This window comes from Lithobates pipiens, unplaced genomic scaffold, assembly GCF_037356315.1.
Source record: "Lithobates pipiens isolate NorthernLeopardFrog02 unplaced genomic scaffold, aLitPip1_a1.2 Scaffold_28, whole genome shotgun sequence".
Classification (NCBI taxonomy): domain Eukaryota; kingdom Metazoa; phylum Chordata; class Amphibia; order Anura; family Ranidae; genus Lithobates; species Lithobates pipiens.
Window position 1 is genome coordinate 218596988 of NW_027507789.1, and position 17336 is coordinate 218614323.

The 17336-nt window shown below is 40.6% G+C and overlaps 1 protein-coding gene across 2 annotated transcripts in view; it reads left to right on the forward strand.

The window, feature by feature from the left end:
- LOC143936168 (formin-F-like) overlaps window positions 1-16382 on the forward strand; it is a 218416-nt gene extending 202034 nt beyond the window's left edge. Inside the window, exons 16-18 of one of the 2 annotated variants that reach the window (XR_013263623.1) lie at window positions 5884-5967; window positions 9854-10844; window positions 11056-16382. Coding sequence is in view for 1 of the 2 variants with exons in the window: in XM_077460544.1 (XP_077316670.1) it covers window positions 5884-5967; window positions 9854-9967 (198 nt within the window). In the remaining variant the exon portion in view is untranslated. Of the gene's footprint in view, window positions 1-5883; window positions 5968-9853 lie in introns of both variants that reach the window. The other variant, XM_077460544.1, reaches the window with a different exon arrangement.
- Window positions 16383-17336: the final 954 nt, after the last annotated feature.

A 17336-nucleotide genomic window follows, 5' to 3' on the forward strand; every position in this document is an offset into this window, starting at 1 on the left:
CCGTACTGGTGACCCCACAATATACAAATATCATAGTTGTGACCCCACAATATACAAATACCGTACTGGTGACCCCACAATAGGGAGAAAACGTTTTTGTGGGAAGGGAGTTTAACAAGACACGTGGCCACTCATTAAAATTAGAGGAAAAGAGGTTTAGGCCGGGTTCACACCGCTGCGATGCGGGAACGCCGCGAATCCGCGGCGTTTTCCCGCATCGCATTACTCCCGCCGGCAGTTCACACTGCCCTATGCGGACGGCTGGGAGTGTCAATGATATGTTAATGACACCCCCAGATCCGTCCGCATATCGCAGTGCGATCTGCCGACTCGCACAGGAATCGGATCGCATGGTGTGAACCCCCATGCAATCCGATTCTGTTGCGGACCAAAAAAAGGGTCCCATGCGAGTTTGCTGCGGGAGCGATGCGAATTCAGCCATACTATCTGTATGGCTGTACTCGCATCGCTACGGAGATCGGATGTGATTTGCCGTGCGAATCACATCCGGATCTCCCCCCGCAGCAGTGTGAACCCAGCCTTAATCTTAAACTACGTAGAGGGTTATTTACTGTTAGAGCGGCAAGGATGTGGAATTCCCTTCCACAGGCGGTGGTCTCAGTGGGGAGCATCGATAGTTTTAAAAAAACTACTTGAAAAGCACCTGAACGACCACAACATACAGGGATATACAATGTAATACTGACATATAATCACACACATAGGTTGGACTTGATGGACTTGTGTCTTTTTTCAACCTCACCTACTATGTAACTATGTTTGTTTGTTTGTTTTATGTTCATTATTTTTCTTTATGCCCTTTGTTTTTCTAAGGTTATGTATCTGTTTTTGTCCTTTTCTCTTGCTATCTCTTTATACCATTTTAGCTTTACAAATAAATATATCATATCTGAAAAAGGATTCCCAAAGCACTATGGCATTACCAAATTCCAGTGTTAGTAACATTTTCCTTTGTTTTTTTAGTATTGTGTTCATTATTTCTCTCAACATTTTAGTCTATTTATACCATCTTGGTTTTGCAAATAAATATTTAATATATGAAAAAGGATTCCCAAAGCACTAGGCATTGCCAATTCTCAGTGTTGGTAACATTCCCCTTTGTTTTGTTTTTTTGCTTGTTTGTTTGTTTTATGCATATGTTTGTATGTTTTATGTTTATGTTTGTGTGTTTTATGTTTATGTTTGTATGTTTTATGTTTGTTTGTTTTATGTTCATTATTTTTCTTTTTGCTCTGTGCAGGCCAGTCAAGTTCCTCCACCCCAAACTCGCTCATCCATGTCTTTATGGACCTTGCCATAGTAACATTTCCTTTTGTTTTTTGTTTTGTATTCATTAATTCCCTCTTACTGTTGCTCTCTTTATACCATCTTTGTTTTACAATGGACTACAAATAGGATTCTGCAAGCTCTATGACATTGCCACTTGTTTTTATTTTTTATTTTTTTTGTGTTGATTATTTTTCTTGAAATTTTAGTCTCTTTATACCATCTTGATTTTACAAATACATTATTTAATATATGAAAAAGGATTCCCAAAGCACTATGACATTGACACTTTCCAGTGTTAGTAACATTTTCCTTAGTTTTTTTTTGTTTTGTTTTTAGTATTGTGACCATTATTTCTCTCAACATTTTAGTCTCTTTATACCATCTTGGTTTTACAAAGAAATATTTAATATATGACAAAGGATTCCCAACGCACTAGGCATTGCCAGTTCTCAGTGTTGGTAACATTCCCCTTTGTTTTGTTTTTTTGCTTGTTTGTTTGTTTTATGCATATGTTTTATGTTTTATGTTTATGTTTGTATGTTTTATGTTTGTTTGTTTTATGTTAATTATTTTTCTTTTTGCCCTTTGTTTTTCTTAGGTTTTGTATCTGTTTTTGTCTTTTGCCCTTGCTATGTCTTTAAACCAAACAAACCTCTCCCCGTGCTTCCTACTGTGGCTGTCACCGATCGTCTCTTCCCTGTTATAGGGAAAGACGATCAGTGACGTCACATGCCAGGCCACACCCCCCTACAATAACAAAAAACACATAATGTCACACATAACCCCTCCTTGCCCCCTAGTGTTTAACTCCTTCACTGCCAGTGTCATTTACACAGGAATCAGTGCATTTAAATAGCACTGATTTCCCGATGTGTCCGCCATAATGTCGCAGTTACAATAAAAATCGCTGATCGCCGCCATTACTAGTAAAAAAATATTAACAAAAATGCTATAATACTATCCCCTATTTTGTAAACGCTATAACTTTTGCGCAAACCAATCAATAATCGCTAATTGCGATTTTTTTTTACCAAAAATATGTAGAAGAATACGTATCAGCCTAAACTGAGGGAAAAAAAATGTTGTTTTATATATTTTTTGGGGGATATTTCTAGCCAAAAGTAAAAAAATATTGAATTTTTTTTCAAAATTGTCGCTCTATTTTTGTTTATAGCGCAAAAAATAAAAACCGCAGAGGTGATCAAATACCACCAAAAGAAAGTTCTATTTGTGGGAAAAAAAGAAAGGCAATTTTGTTTGGGAGCAACTACCACGCAATTGTCAATTAAAGCGACACAGTGCCGAATCACAAAAAGGGGCTTGGTCCTTTGGCTGCGAATTGGCACGGGGCTTAAGTGGTTAAAGAAAGTTAAAAAAGTTAAAAAAGCAGCACACTTTGCCACAAGTTGGCTGAAATTACTCAAAATGCAACCAAAAATTTACATTTCAATACAGTCATTACAGTATAAAAGTCACCCTAAAATATGAAACCGTGTATTCACTCAACAGTCTCATCTAGACAGGTGCACTGCCCAAAAATGTGTTTGTTTTCGTTTTAGTTTCATTCATTTTTTTCAAACATTCAAAAATTTAAAAAAATTTGTAAATTCGAAAATTCTAAATTCATACATTTGTAAAATCATAATTCGTAAATTTGAAAATGTAAAAATTTGAAATGCAAAAATTTGGAAACTCAAAAATAAGAAAGAAAAATCCAAAAATTAGAAACAACAAAAATCCAAAATTTTAAATAATAACTAACTAATAATAACTAACTATTAAATTATAGGTATTGGAATTTCCTTTCAAATTTGGCTGTTAGTGAATGTAACGAATACAAATTTATTAAGTTATGAATTATCCGAAATAAAGAATGCCGCATCTAAACAAATGGAACGGAATGAAATAATAATAAATAATATGTTTTTATTTTTATTATTGTTATTTATTATTATTAATTCATTATGTTCCATTCGTTTAGATACGTCATTCGTTATTACGGATAATTTGTAACTTTGGATAAATTTGTGTTCCTTTACGTTCACTAACAGCCAAATTTCAAACGAAATTCCAATACCTATAATTTAATAGTTAGTAATAGTTAAGTTATTATTAGTTAGTTATTATTTCAGATTTTCAAATTGAAAATTTTTTGAATTTTCAGATTTTCGTTCTTATTTTTGGGTTTCTGAAGTTTCGAATTTCCAAAATTTCAGATTTCCGAATTTCCGAAATTTCAAATTTCCAAATTTTGAAATTTTGAATTTCTGAAAATTTCAAATTTGTGGATTTTCAAATTCCACATTTCCGAATTTTGCATTTTCAAATTTTTTGAATTTCAGGATTTTCGAATTTCAGGACATTCGGAAAAATTTGAAAATTTGGATATTTCCAAATGAACAAATTTGTCTAAAAAAAAAAATCCCTATCACTGTCAGCTATCGTCCAATGTAGCTCTTTCCTCTTTTTCTTGGGAAACATTTCCACAATTTTTGCACCAACATAAATCGGTTTCAGTCTCACATTTGCCTTGCTTGCAACTGTCAACTGTGGAGTGGACTACCTGCAACACACTTTCAGGGGCAGGCTTTCTAGTCATCCAGGTCACTGTTAACTTCCCATCCTTGAGATTTGCCAATGGGTGACGGGGCACACATTATACCTTTCATAGAATGTCTCATTATGGCTGCTTGATAGTTTACCCTTTCCTCTTGCTATCGATTTATACCATCTACATTTTACAAATACATATTTATTATCTGAAAAATGATTCCCAAAGCACTATGGCATTGCCATGTTCCAATGATTTCCCTTTTTTTCTTTTTTTTGGAGGTTTGTGTTCTTTAGTCTCTTTATACCATCTCAGTTTTACAAATAATTATTTAACCACTACCCTACCATGTGAAAATTCCAGCACTCCTTTCCTAGATGTAAAAATAATTTTTATTTTTGCTAGAAAATTACTCAGAACCCCAAACATTATATATATATATATATATATTTTTTTTTAGCAGACACCCTAGGGAATAAAATGGTGGTCATTGCAACTTTTTATGACACACGGTATTTGCCCAGCAATTTTTCAAACGCAATTTTTTTTGGAAAAAGCAATTTCATGAATAAAAAAACAAAAAAACTGTAAATTTAGCCCAATTTTTTTGTATAATGTGACAGATGATGTTACGCGGAGTAAATAGATACCTCACATGCCACTTTAAAATTGTGCACACGAAGTATGGCGCCAAACTTCGGTACTTAAAAATATCCATAGGTTACATGGTAGATGAGGTTGAAAAGAGTCCATCAAGTCCAACCATAGGTGACGCTTACATTTTTTTTTACAGGTTACATGTTTAGAGTTACAGAGGAGATCTTGGAGAAGAATTATTGCTCTTGTTCTACCGTTCGCGGTGATACCTTATATGTGTGGTTTCACCGCCGTTTACATATGCGACTTATGTATGCGGTTTCTTCTGCGTGTGAGCTCGCGGGGAAGGGGACACTTAATTTTTTATTTTTTATTTTTTTATTTTTTTTATTGTTTATTTTATTTATTTATTTTTTACACTTTCACTTTAAAAAAAAAAAAAAAAAGATCACTTTTGTCCCTTTTACAAGGAATGTAAACACCCCCATGTAATAGGAATAGTGCTTGATCGATCTTCTTTATGAAGAGATATGGGGTCTATAAGACCTCACATCTCTCCTCCAGGCTGGAAAGCATTAGATTAAAAAAAAACAACAACCTGATGCTTTCTAGCCGAGATCTCAGCTTTTTTTTACTTCCGGCAGCCCATACGTGAAGTCGCGCCCGGGCCTCCGAGAGTCATAGAGTTTGCCAGGGACTATCTGTCCCTCGGTTTTCTCTATGACTTCCTCCTGGCACCGGTGGATTCCTTCTCCGGATCCCCGTTCTCATGGGAGAGCCCGGCGAAGCAGCGGGAGGGCGGTCTCCACTAAGAACGATCAATCGATTGAACTGCCGCTATGATCATCCTTATGGTGTAAGGAATCGCCGGTGGAAAAAAATTATATCTGGATGATGCCTGCAGCTCCACCCATCATTCAGATATCACCACTGAAAGCCCAGGAAAGCCTGCGGTATGAAAGTGGTTAATATATAAACAAGGATTCAGCAGATACTTTCCCCATTGTTTTATTGTTTTGCGTCTATTTTTTCTCTCTCTCACTCTCTTTATACCATCTATGTTTTACAAATAAATATTTAATATCTGAAAAATGATTCCCAAAGCACTATGTCATAGCCACGTTCCAGTGTTAGTAACATTTTCCTTTGTTTTTTTTTTATTTGGTTTTTTTTTGTTTTGTTTTCATTTTAGTTTGACTATATATTTTTTTTTACTATTTTTTTTTTAATATATGAAAAAAGAATTTCAAAGGTGCTATGGCAATGCCACCTTCCAGTGTTAGTAACATTCTCTTGTGTTTTCTATGGTTTTGTTACTGTTTTTATCATTTTGTCTCATTCTCTTTATACAATCTTAGTTTTTCACATAAATATTCAATATATACGAAAAAGGATTCCCAGAGCACCACAGCAGTGTTGGTAATATTTCCAATTTGTTACCTCAGGATATTGTTGAAAACTACAAAATTCAGCAAGCTGAGCTCGTAAAGAAGGCCAGTGAGATGAAGAAACTTTATGCTGAAGTTTTGGTAAATATCATGCGATTCTGTTATTTTATTACTGTATTTCTTATTGATATGAACAAAAAACAGGCTTTTGCTATAAAAGAGCTCCCCCCCAACAAGAACATACAATAATAATAGCATTTAAGCTCGAGTCCGGGGCATGCGTGCCCCCTAACCGGAAGAGTCAGGATAGATAGATAGATAGATAGATAGATAGATAGATAGATAGATAGATAGATAGATAGATAGATATGTGTGTGTGTGTATATATATAAATAATATAAATTGCACTGGGTTGTGTTATAAAAAAAATAAAGAAATAAAATAAAATATATATATATATATAAATTGCACAATTTTTTTATAGTTTTATATATATATATATATATATATATATATATATATATATATACGTGATCCGGCACAGAAGCGCCGCCCTGTAGAAGGTGGACCTTAGGTGGTTAAGATGAAAAATATTTTTTATTATTTTGTATATTTGTCACACAAATTTCAATATTATACAGAGATAACACGAGATAAATACAAAATACCATTTTTAAGTGATGATTACATTTATTAAGGAAAAAAAGCTGTCCAAACCTGTGAAAAAGTAATTGCCCCCTAAACCTAATGACCGTTTGGGCCACCCTTGGCGGCAACAACTCCAATCAAGCGTCAGAAACCGATAGCCGGACGTTCTTCTTCAGGATTTTCTGGTAGAGAATAAGAATAAGGTCCGTTGGCATGGACCATAGGGTGAGTACATGGATTGAAAGCTGGCTACAAGGGCGAGTTCAGAGGGTGGTGATGAATGGGGGAATACTCGGAATGGTCGGGGGTGGGTAGTGGGGTCCCCCAGGGTTCTGTGCTGGGACCAATCCTATTTTTTTTTTCATAAACGACCTGGAGGATGGGGATGGGGTAAACAGTTCAATCTCTGTATTTGGGGACAATACTAAGCTAAGCAGGGCAATAACTTCTCCGCAGGATGTGGAAACCTTGCAAGAAGATCTGAACAAATGAATGGGGGGAGGGGCAACTACATGGCAAATGAGGTTCAATGTAGAGAAATGCAAAATAATGCATTTGGGTGGCAAAAATATAAATGCAATCTATAGACTGGGGGGAGAACCTCTGGGGGGAATCTGGGATGGAAAAGGACCTGGGGGTCCTAGTAGATGGTCGGCTCAGCAATGGCATGCAATGCCAAGCTGCTGCTAACAGAATATTGGCATTAAAAAAAAAGGGATTAACTCCAGAGATAAAACGATAATTCTCTACAAGACTCTGGTCCGGCCGCACCTGGAGTCTACTGTCCAGTTCTGGGCACCAGTCCTCAGGAAGGATGTACTGGAAATGGAGCGACTACAAAGAAGGGCAACAAAGCTAATAAAGGGTCTGGAGGATATTAGTTATGAGGAAAGGTTGTGAGCTCTGAACTTATTCTCTCTGGAGAAGAGACGCTTGAGAGGGGATATGATTTTAATATACGAATACCGGACTGGTGACCCCACAATAGGGAGGAAACTTTTTTCTCTTTCTATTCGTGGAATCGTGAACATTGACCTTACCTGAGGCAAGTGAGGCCTGTAGTTCTTTAGATGTGGTTCTGGGTTCTTTTATGACCTCCTGGATGAGTGGTCGTCGTTGTTGCTCTTGGAGTCATTTTGGTTAGCCGGCCTTGTCTTGGGAAGAATCACCACTCTTCCAAGTTTTCTCCATTTGTGGGTAATGGCTCTCACTGTGGTTGGCTGGAGTCCCAAAGCCTTCTAAATGTCTTTCTAACCCTTTCCAGACTGATACATATTAATGACTTTGTTTCTCATCTGTTCTTGAATTATTTTAGATCACGGCGGGATGTGTTGCTTTTTTTTTTTTTACTTTTTGCGTGCTTCACTTCGTCAGACAGCTTCTATTTAAAGTGGTTGTAAACTTCTTTTTTGAACTTGTAGATACAAGTAAGCCTATAATAAGGCCTACCTGTAGGTACAGTGGATATCTCTGAATCTTGCTCTGTTTAGGAGATATTCGCAGACCATATAGCCAGTGAAGTCTCCGGCGCATGCACTGTGAAGGAACGGCATATCAGTGCCGTACCTTCAGTTGTTGTCATGCCCATGACTCCCATGACTCCCGGGAGTGGCATCATTGTGGCTCGGCCAGTCAGGCGCCCGGCGCGCACGAGCAGGGGGAAGATGGAAGCCCTGTCAGAGGTGACAGCATGCCATTGGAGGGCTTCATTCTAAGGTGTGTATTTCCTAAATTGCTAGTATGCAATGCATACAAGCACATTATGCCTTTACCTTGAAGGTTTTTTTTTGCCTTTTTTAACCTTAAATGATTTAAAATATGCCCACGTTTACTACTTTAAGTGATTTCTTGATTCAGCAGGTCTGGCAGTAATCAGACCTAGGTGTGGCAAGTGAAATTTAACTCATCTTTCCAAAAAATCACAGTGCATTTAGAATTTAGCAAGGGGGGAGGAATTACTTTTTCACCTAGGCCAGGCAGGTATGGGCAGCTTTTCCCTTAATAAATTAATTCATCATTTAAAAACTGCATTTGGTATCTGCATCAGTTAAGTGTGACAAATATGCAAAAAAAAAAATCAGGTAAATAATTTTTCACAGCACTGTATGAGATAGCTAGGTTCTAGGTCCATTTAATTAGCTGTTTTTGAAAAATTCATGCAGGGTCCTCCTTTAAGTCATTTTAAAAATACACTATATTACAAAAAGTATTGGGACGCCTGCCTTTACACGCACATGTATTTTACTGGCATCCCAGTCTCAGTCCGTAGGGTTCAATATTGAGTTGGCCCCACCCTTTGCAGCCATAACAGCTTCAACTCTTCTGGGAAGGCCGTCCACAAGGTTTAGGAGGGTGTCTATGGGAATGTTTGACCATTCTTCCAGAAGAGCATTTGTGAGGTCAGGCACTGATGTTAGAGGAGAAGGCCTGGTTCGCAGTCTCCGCTATAATTCATCCCAAAGGTGTTCTATCGGGTTGAGGTCAAGGAAGGGGCCATCCCCAAACTTTTCATGCTCCCAACCACAAAGTTGGGAGCATGAAATTGTCCAAAATGTTTTGGTATGCTGACGCTTTAAGAGTTCCCTTCACTGGAACTAAGGGGCCAAACCCAACCCCTGAAAAACAACTCCACACCATAATCCCCCCTCCACCAAATGATTTGGACCAGTGCACAAAGCAAGGTCCATAGAGACATGGATGAGCGAGTTTGGGGTGGAGCAACTTGACTGGCCTATACAGAGTCCTGACCTCAACCCGATAGAACACCTTTGGGATGAATTAGAGCGGAGACTGCGAGCCAGGCCTTCTCATCAAACATTAGCACCTGACCTCACAAATACGCTTCTGGAAGACTGGTCAAACATTCCCATAGACACACTCCTAAACCTTGTGGACGGCCTTCCCGGAAGAGTTGAACCTGTTATAGCTGCAAAGGGCAGGCCAACCCAATATTGAACCCTACGGACTAAGACTTGGATGCCATTAAAGTTCATGTGCGTGTAAAAGCAGGCGTCCCAATACTTTTGGTAATATAGTGTACGTCAGCCTACCCCTGTCCATTACCTTTCATATTATGCATTAAGTGTTCCCCATCGGGCCTCTTCAGCGTCCCTATCACACAGTAAGAGAAACGTTTTTGGCAGCTTGCCTCTTCACAGTTGGGACGTTGGCTGTCAATTGAAAGCAGAATTGAATAAATTGCGCCCTGTAAACTGTCCGCCACTTCATTTTACTGAGCAGAGAAGCCAGTCGGCAGACATTTAAGAAACAATCCAAAAACCCATCACTGTCGGAGTTGCGTGTCAGGTCTGGCACGCTTTTTTGATGTTCTTCCCGAATTGGAGCTGTATTACTGTCTTGTTATGTTTATGCCCTACAGCAAAAGTTCGGGGAAGCCGAAGACCAGGATTCACAGGAGCTCTTTGGCTGGATCGGTACCTTCATAAAAGAATTTCAGAGCGCCTACACGGACATAAGGCCTCCGCAAAGATGACAGTTCTCTAAATTGCCTCGGAAAACAATGTCCTTCTGTCTGCTGTGTTTTTCTCTTTACTTAGACTCAATTGTTCAGGACCGAGCGTGACGCCAATCCAACATATGTACATTTACTTTCTCATCTTTCAGCATCTTTTTTTTTTTTTTTTACCAAGAACTGGACTTTAGAAGCAAAAACAATTGAAAGGTGCGCATCACAAAGGAGGTCTATGGCGTGAAAACTGAAAATGAAGCCTTGAATTGCTTACATGGCTTTCCTTTCCAGGACTTGGTCAAGTCAAAGGAGAGGAAGCCTCCCCGGGCATAGTGTTGGGATGGTGGGTACACCATATGATAAGCCTCAAGGCACATTCGCTATGGATCAGTGGCCACCAACCAGAAGCTTCTGCTCCAACACCTACACCCCAGCCACCCCACCTGCTGGGGACAAACACACCTTGCATGTGCAACCACCTCTCAGCTGTTAGAAAGCAAGCGATTGGCCGAAAACGTGCAGTGCACATTCCATGGGCATCTGGATCAAGGGGGTAGAAAGTGGGCACAGGGTGGTAAGCCCATTTTACATTATGGGTTAGCAGTGGAGGTCAAGGGTGCAGTTCTACATCCTTACCCTGAGTGCGGGAAACCGTCCTGGTACTGGTCCAGAAAATGTGACTTGACATGTAGGCCCAGCTGTAGGTCACTGCTTAAAATCACTTAGTGAATAGTAATTTTGTGCTCTGCGAACACCAGTTGCTGATCCACGTGAATAGGCAGGCACAGAATTCCCACCCCCTGCTCACTGCAGACTCCTTGCTGCCTCTCCTGGAGAGGAGTGGTACAGCAGATTCATGAGAAGGTCTAGTCCAGTCTTATGTGAGAGATTGCAATTTAAAGTGGAAGTAAACCCATCGATTTAAACAGTTTAAAAAAACGGCATGCCGGGAATGCTAACTGCACATTGGCTGAGCTCTCAGCCAAACTGTCAAACCACCCAATGGCTGGTGTCAAACATGTGCAGCACCGTGGCAGCTGAAGATTAAACAGAGGCAAAGATGGCAGCTTTCCGTGGATGAAAACGATAGGGGAGTTTACTTCCACTTTAAGCTGCAGTGGGTTACAATAGATCAGAATTAAAGTAAGTCTATAATCTGATTGTAAGACAGGAGAAATGCTTCCTACATAGCTTGATCCCTTAATTGGTTGTGCTCTTTAAAGCGACCCTGTCAATGCCGCCATTAATGGCAAAGTGACAGCTAAACCTGACAGACTCCACCAGCAAGTGCGCCCTTGTGCCCATCTCCACTCTCCAACAAAGTGGGGGTTCCAGGTATAAGAAAGCATATTGCCTCCACATGTGGACCCGACTACCAGTCCAGAACACGGTTACATTGAGAAATAATCATGTCATTCACCTTGCTGAGCTCCAACATTGGAGCTTACTCAAGATGGACCTCTGCAGTGACAAGACGGCAAGGAATTGGGGATCAGTTGGGTGCTTGTGGGTGGTGGGCTTTCATTCTGCTCTAAATATCCCCTAAAAGCATAGGGTTTGATTTACTAAAGGAGTCTGCTTGCTCATAGAGAACCTTCACTAGGAAGAGAGAACAGTCTCCCGAGTGAACTGGGAAGGGGTGAACATCCAATCGGCAAAACGATTCTCCAGGTCAGGTCCACCAAACATGTTGCGTGATTCAGTTTCCTCTCAAAATTGAGTAGAGAAGGCATAAAAACTGTCAAAGCAATACCTTTTAGTGGCTAAGAAACATGAGCTTTTAGAGCCATTAAACCCATTTTGGGGCGATAAAGTCCCTTCTTCAGGTATTATGACCTATCGTGGTGTCCAAAGATTTAAAACGGGACACATTTAGGCTTAATAATAATGGGTGCCAAACAAATGTGCTTTCAGGTATTTATAATGAGATCAAACAAAAACACCCAATGCGTTTTAGAGTTGATAGAACTTTCATTAGGGCTTAGAATGGTATAAGGACTTGGTTCTACATACTGAATATTCTTTGGTATAAACTCTCCTTCTGCTGAGTTCATACAAAGTTTATACCAAATGATATGTAGATCCATTTGGTTTTGGTGACTTCTGAGACCTTATCCCAATCTAAGCCCAGATGAAGGGGGGATTTTGTTGCCTACAAAGCACATTGGAAGTTTTTGTTTCATGGTCAGGGGCAGGTTTGGAGACCAGTAGCTATAGCAGTAGATACATTCATACTGAACACCCGGATACAATTAGGTACACAAGGTAGGTACACAAGTAGGTCACCATGGTGGTTCACCCAAGGTGCAGGGTCTAAACACTAACTGATCTTCACCAGAGCTCCTGATGGCAGAGGTGGGTTTTGCTGTGTGTTAGTACAAGGATGGCAGTCATCATCACCGCTCCACCAGGAGGTGAGAAAGCTGGGGTCCGGCAGCAAATGTATCAGGTAGGGAACAAGCAGAAGTGTAGTCAGTAACCATGTCAAAGGTCAGTAACAAGTGGTTGCAGGTTGAAATCAAGTGGACGCATAGGGTTGGAAACAAGTGGTAGTGAAGATATGGACGGCAGCAGGGCAAAAGGAGAAAGATATTGGCTGGAGAAGAGCACAATGATCTGGCAAACAGGACTCAGCCATTTGGAGGGATATCTACAAGTCATATAGTGTAGGTTTTCAGGAGTTTTAAAAATGTGTCCTCTGGGCAGCTATACTCAGTGCTATCATTACACTGAGGTGTCTGACTCAGATCCCACCAGTATCTGGAGCTGTGTGCTAAGAACTTACTCCTTTTGGGGTTACTGGGAGGACACTTTTGTGCTCATAAAGCAAGACCCTTGTAATACTGAGGGGATAACTGGCCTGTGTTAATCCTGGAGGAAGGTCATTTTTTTTTATATTAAATTCAGAGGCACCCTACTGACCACACCCACTTTTAAACCCCGAAATCACACCCCATTTGTAGCCACACCCACAAAAGCACACCACTATTTGTAAAATCCTCAAACTACAAGAGGCAGAAATTCAGGGTGTAAAAACTAGTACAGTGCCCTGAAAAAGTATTCATACCCCTTGAAATTTTCCACATTTTGTCATGTTACAAACAAAAACTTAAATGTATTTATTGGGATTTTATGTGCCAGACCAACACAAAGTGGCACATGATTATGAAGTGGAAGGAAAATGATAATTGTATTTACATTTTTTTTACAAATAAATACGTAAAAAGTGTGGGGGGCATTTGTATTCAGCCCCCCTGAGTCAATACTTTGTAGAACCAACTTTTGCTGCAATTACAGCTGCAAGTCTTTTGGGGATGTCTCTACCAGCTTTGCACATCTAGAGAGGACATTTCTGCCCATTTTTCTTCTCTGCAAAATATCTCAAGCTCTGTCAGATTGGATGGAGAGCGTCTGTGAACAGCAATTTTCAAGTCTTGCCACAGATTCTCAATTGTATTTAGGTCTGAACTTTAAACGGGTCATTCTAATACATGAATATGATTTTATCTAAACCATTCCATTGCTCTGGCTGGATGTTTTGGGTCGTTGTCCTGCTGGAAGGTGAACCTCCGCCCCGATCTCAAGTCTTTTGCAGACTCTACCAGGTTTTCTTCTAAGATTGTCCTGTATTTGGCTCCATCCATCTTCCCATCAACTCTGACCAGCTTCCCTGTCCCTGTTGAAGAAAAGCATCCCCACCACATGATGCTGCCACCACCATGTTTCACGGACCATAAAGTTCAATTTTGGTCTCATCTGACCAGATCACCTTCTTCCACATGTTTGCTGTGTCCTCCACATGGCTTCTCACAAACTGCAAACAGGACCTCTTATGACTTTCTTTCAACAATGGCTTTCTTCTTGACACTCTTCCATAAAGGGCAGATTTGTGTAGAGACGACTAATAGTTGTCCTGTGGACAGATTCTGCCCCCTGAGCTGTGGATCTCTGCAGCTCCACAGAGTTACCATGGGCCTCTTGGCTGCTTCTCTGATGAATGTTCTCCTTGCCCGGCCGGTCAGTTTAGGTAGACGGCCATGTCTTGGTAGGTTTGCAGTTGTGCCATACTCTTTCCATTTTCGGATGATGGATTGAACAGAGCTCCGTGAGATGTTCAAAGCTTGGGATTTTTTTTATAACCTAACCCTGCTTTAAACTTCTCCACAACTTTATCCCTGACCTGTCTGGTGTGTTTCCTGGCCTTCATGATGCTTTTTGTTCACTAAGGTTCTCTAAAAAACATCTGAAGGCTTCACAGAACAGCTGCATTTATACTGAGGGTAACTTACACACAGGTGCACTCTATTTACTAATTAGATGACTTCTGAAGGCAATTGTTTCCACTAGATTTTAGTTAGGGGTATCAGATATTTATTTGTAAAACCATTTGAAAACCATTTATCACTTCCCTTCCACTTCACAATTATGTGCCACTTTGCGTTGGACTACAACATAAAATCCCAATAAAATACTTTTACGATTGTGGTTGTAACATGCTAAAATGTGGAAAATTTCAAGGAGTATGAATACTTTTTCAAGGCACTATAGATTTAAAATGAAAGGAACCAAGGTATGTGCCACGTTCAGGGGTCAGGCTCAGAGAACAGCAGTAGACCAGATGGATAAGTGCAACAGCAGGACACCCTGGCAGATGACACGGGGTTAACCCAAGGTGCAGGGTCTAAGCACTATTTTTTTGTGATATGGTTGAGAAGAGTTTTTCTGCGTATTAGTAGCAGGTCAAAGTCCTCAGGATCACCTCACCAGGAGGTGAGCAAGCCGGAGTCCAGTAGCAGATATAGCAGATAGGGATCAAGCAGGGGCATAGTTAGTAAACAAGCCAAAGATCAGTAACTAGTGGTTGCAGGTTGTGATTAAGCAGAAGTGTAGTTGAGGAACAAGCCAAAGGTCGGCAACGATTGGTAGCCGAGACAGAGATGGCAGCAGGAGTGACAAGAGCAAGATATAGGCTGGAGAGAGAGCACAATAATCTGGCAAACAGGGCAGAGACATGGCTTAAGAAGAAAGTTCATGGGAGGAGCAAGGAGATCAAGGTTCACCAGAAACAAGACAGAAAATAAGGTTGCCCAAGGAGTCAGGAAGGGAGCTGTCCAGCATCTCAGGTGGCACAGTGAGGAGAGACACAGCCAGACACTGCAGAGCTTCCAGGTTTGGATCCAGATCCTGCTAGTTGAGTTAGGAGTAATTAAAGACATTGTTGGACTATTTCACCTTTTGGTTTGTCACCTATTATTTCTATGGGTTAAAGCGGGAGTCCGCCGTTTTTTTTTTTTTTAAAGCCAGCAGCTACAAATACTGCAGCTGCTGACTTTTAAAATAAGGACACTTACCCGCCCAGCGCGCCCCCGAATTGTCGGCACCCGAAGTCGATCTCTCGATCGTCTCTCGGGTGCTGCCGCCACCATCTTGGGTATGGGAATCAGGAAGTGGAGCCTTGCGGCTTCATTTCCCGGTTCCCTACTGCGCATGCGTGAGTCGCGCTGCGCAATAAGGATGGTCCCTGCTGTCTCTGGGATCCGTGTGTTTCCCAGCAGACAGCGGGGGACCTTCGGAAAGAGGCGTAGATTCTGCGGAAAGGGGCGTGTATTCTGCAGATATCTATGCCGGAAGTGGGTGCAGATAGATGTACTGTACAGGTACCTGCACCCCCTCCCCCCTGAAAGGTGCCAATTGTGGCGCCGGAGGGGGGGGAGGGTTCCAATGAGCAGAAGCTCCACTTTAGGGTGGAGCTCCGCTTTAAGTTGCTGCCAGGTAGCCATTGAGGGAGACCTGTTGATTTGAGACCCTTCTTACCGTAGCCGGTGAAGTTACTTGCAAACTCTCTTACATGTGAACAAGCACTGAAATTTCTGTGCCTCTCAATTGTGTTTATTGACTGTAAATTCTGATCGAATATCGTTTATATAGCAAAAATACACGCACAATCCAAATATTTACTGTCAACCTAATTGTCTTCCACCAGCAATTATCCATAAAGTGTATCTGTGTTTGCAGTTTGGGATGGTATGTTACTCTTGAGCACTGGTGTCCATGGCTTACTGTCACTCATACAGCTCAGTAGACCACAATGACACAATATATAGCTAACTAATTACAATTAGTATGGCTATAGTAAAGATGTAAGAGTGTAAGCTCCTCAGGGGCGGAGATTGATCTAAATGTTTTAATGTTTTCTTTAAAGTGCTGCGTAATGTCCAAGCTACTGTACATAAAGTATATGTATATAGATGAATAAAGTGGGGCAAATGACTGTGGTAGGGTTTAATAGAGTGTAAGCCCCTTGGGCCATTGTGGTATACTAAACCCCAAAGATTAGATTGTCAATCCTGTATAGATACGAAGTGATAACAACATAAATGTCTCAGTATAAAAATAATATGTGTAGATTATTTGAAAATAAATTGATATGTTTATTTGAGCTCCTGGAATAATTCTCATGCATAGACGGCTGCAGGACATTATTGTTATTTGGCTTTGGAATAGATTTCGCTTTAATTATTAACAATATGTGATTAGGCAAAAGACAGCGAGTACACCATGCTTGTTTTGGCCGCAGGGTAAGCTCAATCCTGACTTAGTTGCATAAGGTAGTTAACTAGGGTGAAATAAAAGACACATGTCCATCAAACACAAGCTCTGACAAACTCCAGCATTGTGGGTCCCGAGAAAGGCAGCACAAAAACCTCTGGGATTAATTTACTCCACAGTAAAATAAAAATAATCTATATTGACCCAACCAGGTGCAAAGATAATTATTTTTCCTGGAGGGGGTATTCACACAGAAGAAAAAAAATGAGGCATGCAAATACAAGGGGTCAGGAGTATGTAACGTACAGACTACAGGGATCAGGAGTGTGTAATGTACAGACTGCAGGGGTCCAGAGTGTGTAATGTACAGACTTCAGGGGTCAGGAGTGTGTAAAGTACAGACTGCAGGGGTCAGTAGTGTGTAACGTACAGACTGCAGGGGTCAAGAGTGTGTAATGTACAGACTTCAGGGGTCAGATTGTGTAAAGTACAGACTACAGGGATCAGGAGTGTATAACGTACAGACTACAGGGGTCAGGAGTGTATAATGTACAGACTACAGGGGTCAGGAGTGTGTAACGTACAGACTACAGGGGTCAGGGGTGTGTAACGTACAGACTACAGGGGTCAGGAGTGTATAACGTACAGACTACAGGGTTCAGGAGTATGCAATGTACAGACTACAGGGGTCAGGAGTATTTAATGTACAGACTACAGGGATCAGGAGTGTATAACGTACAGACTACAGGGTTCAGGAGTATGTAATGTACAGACTACAGGGGTCAGGAGTATATAATGTACAGACTACAGGGGTCAGGGGTGTGTAACGTACAGACTACAGGGG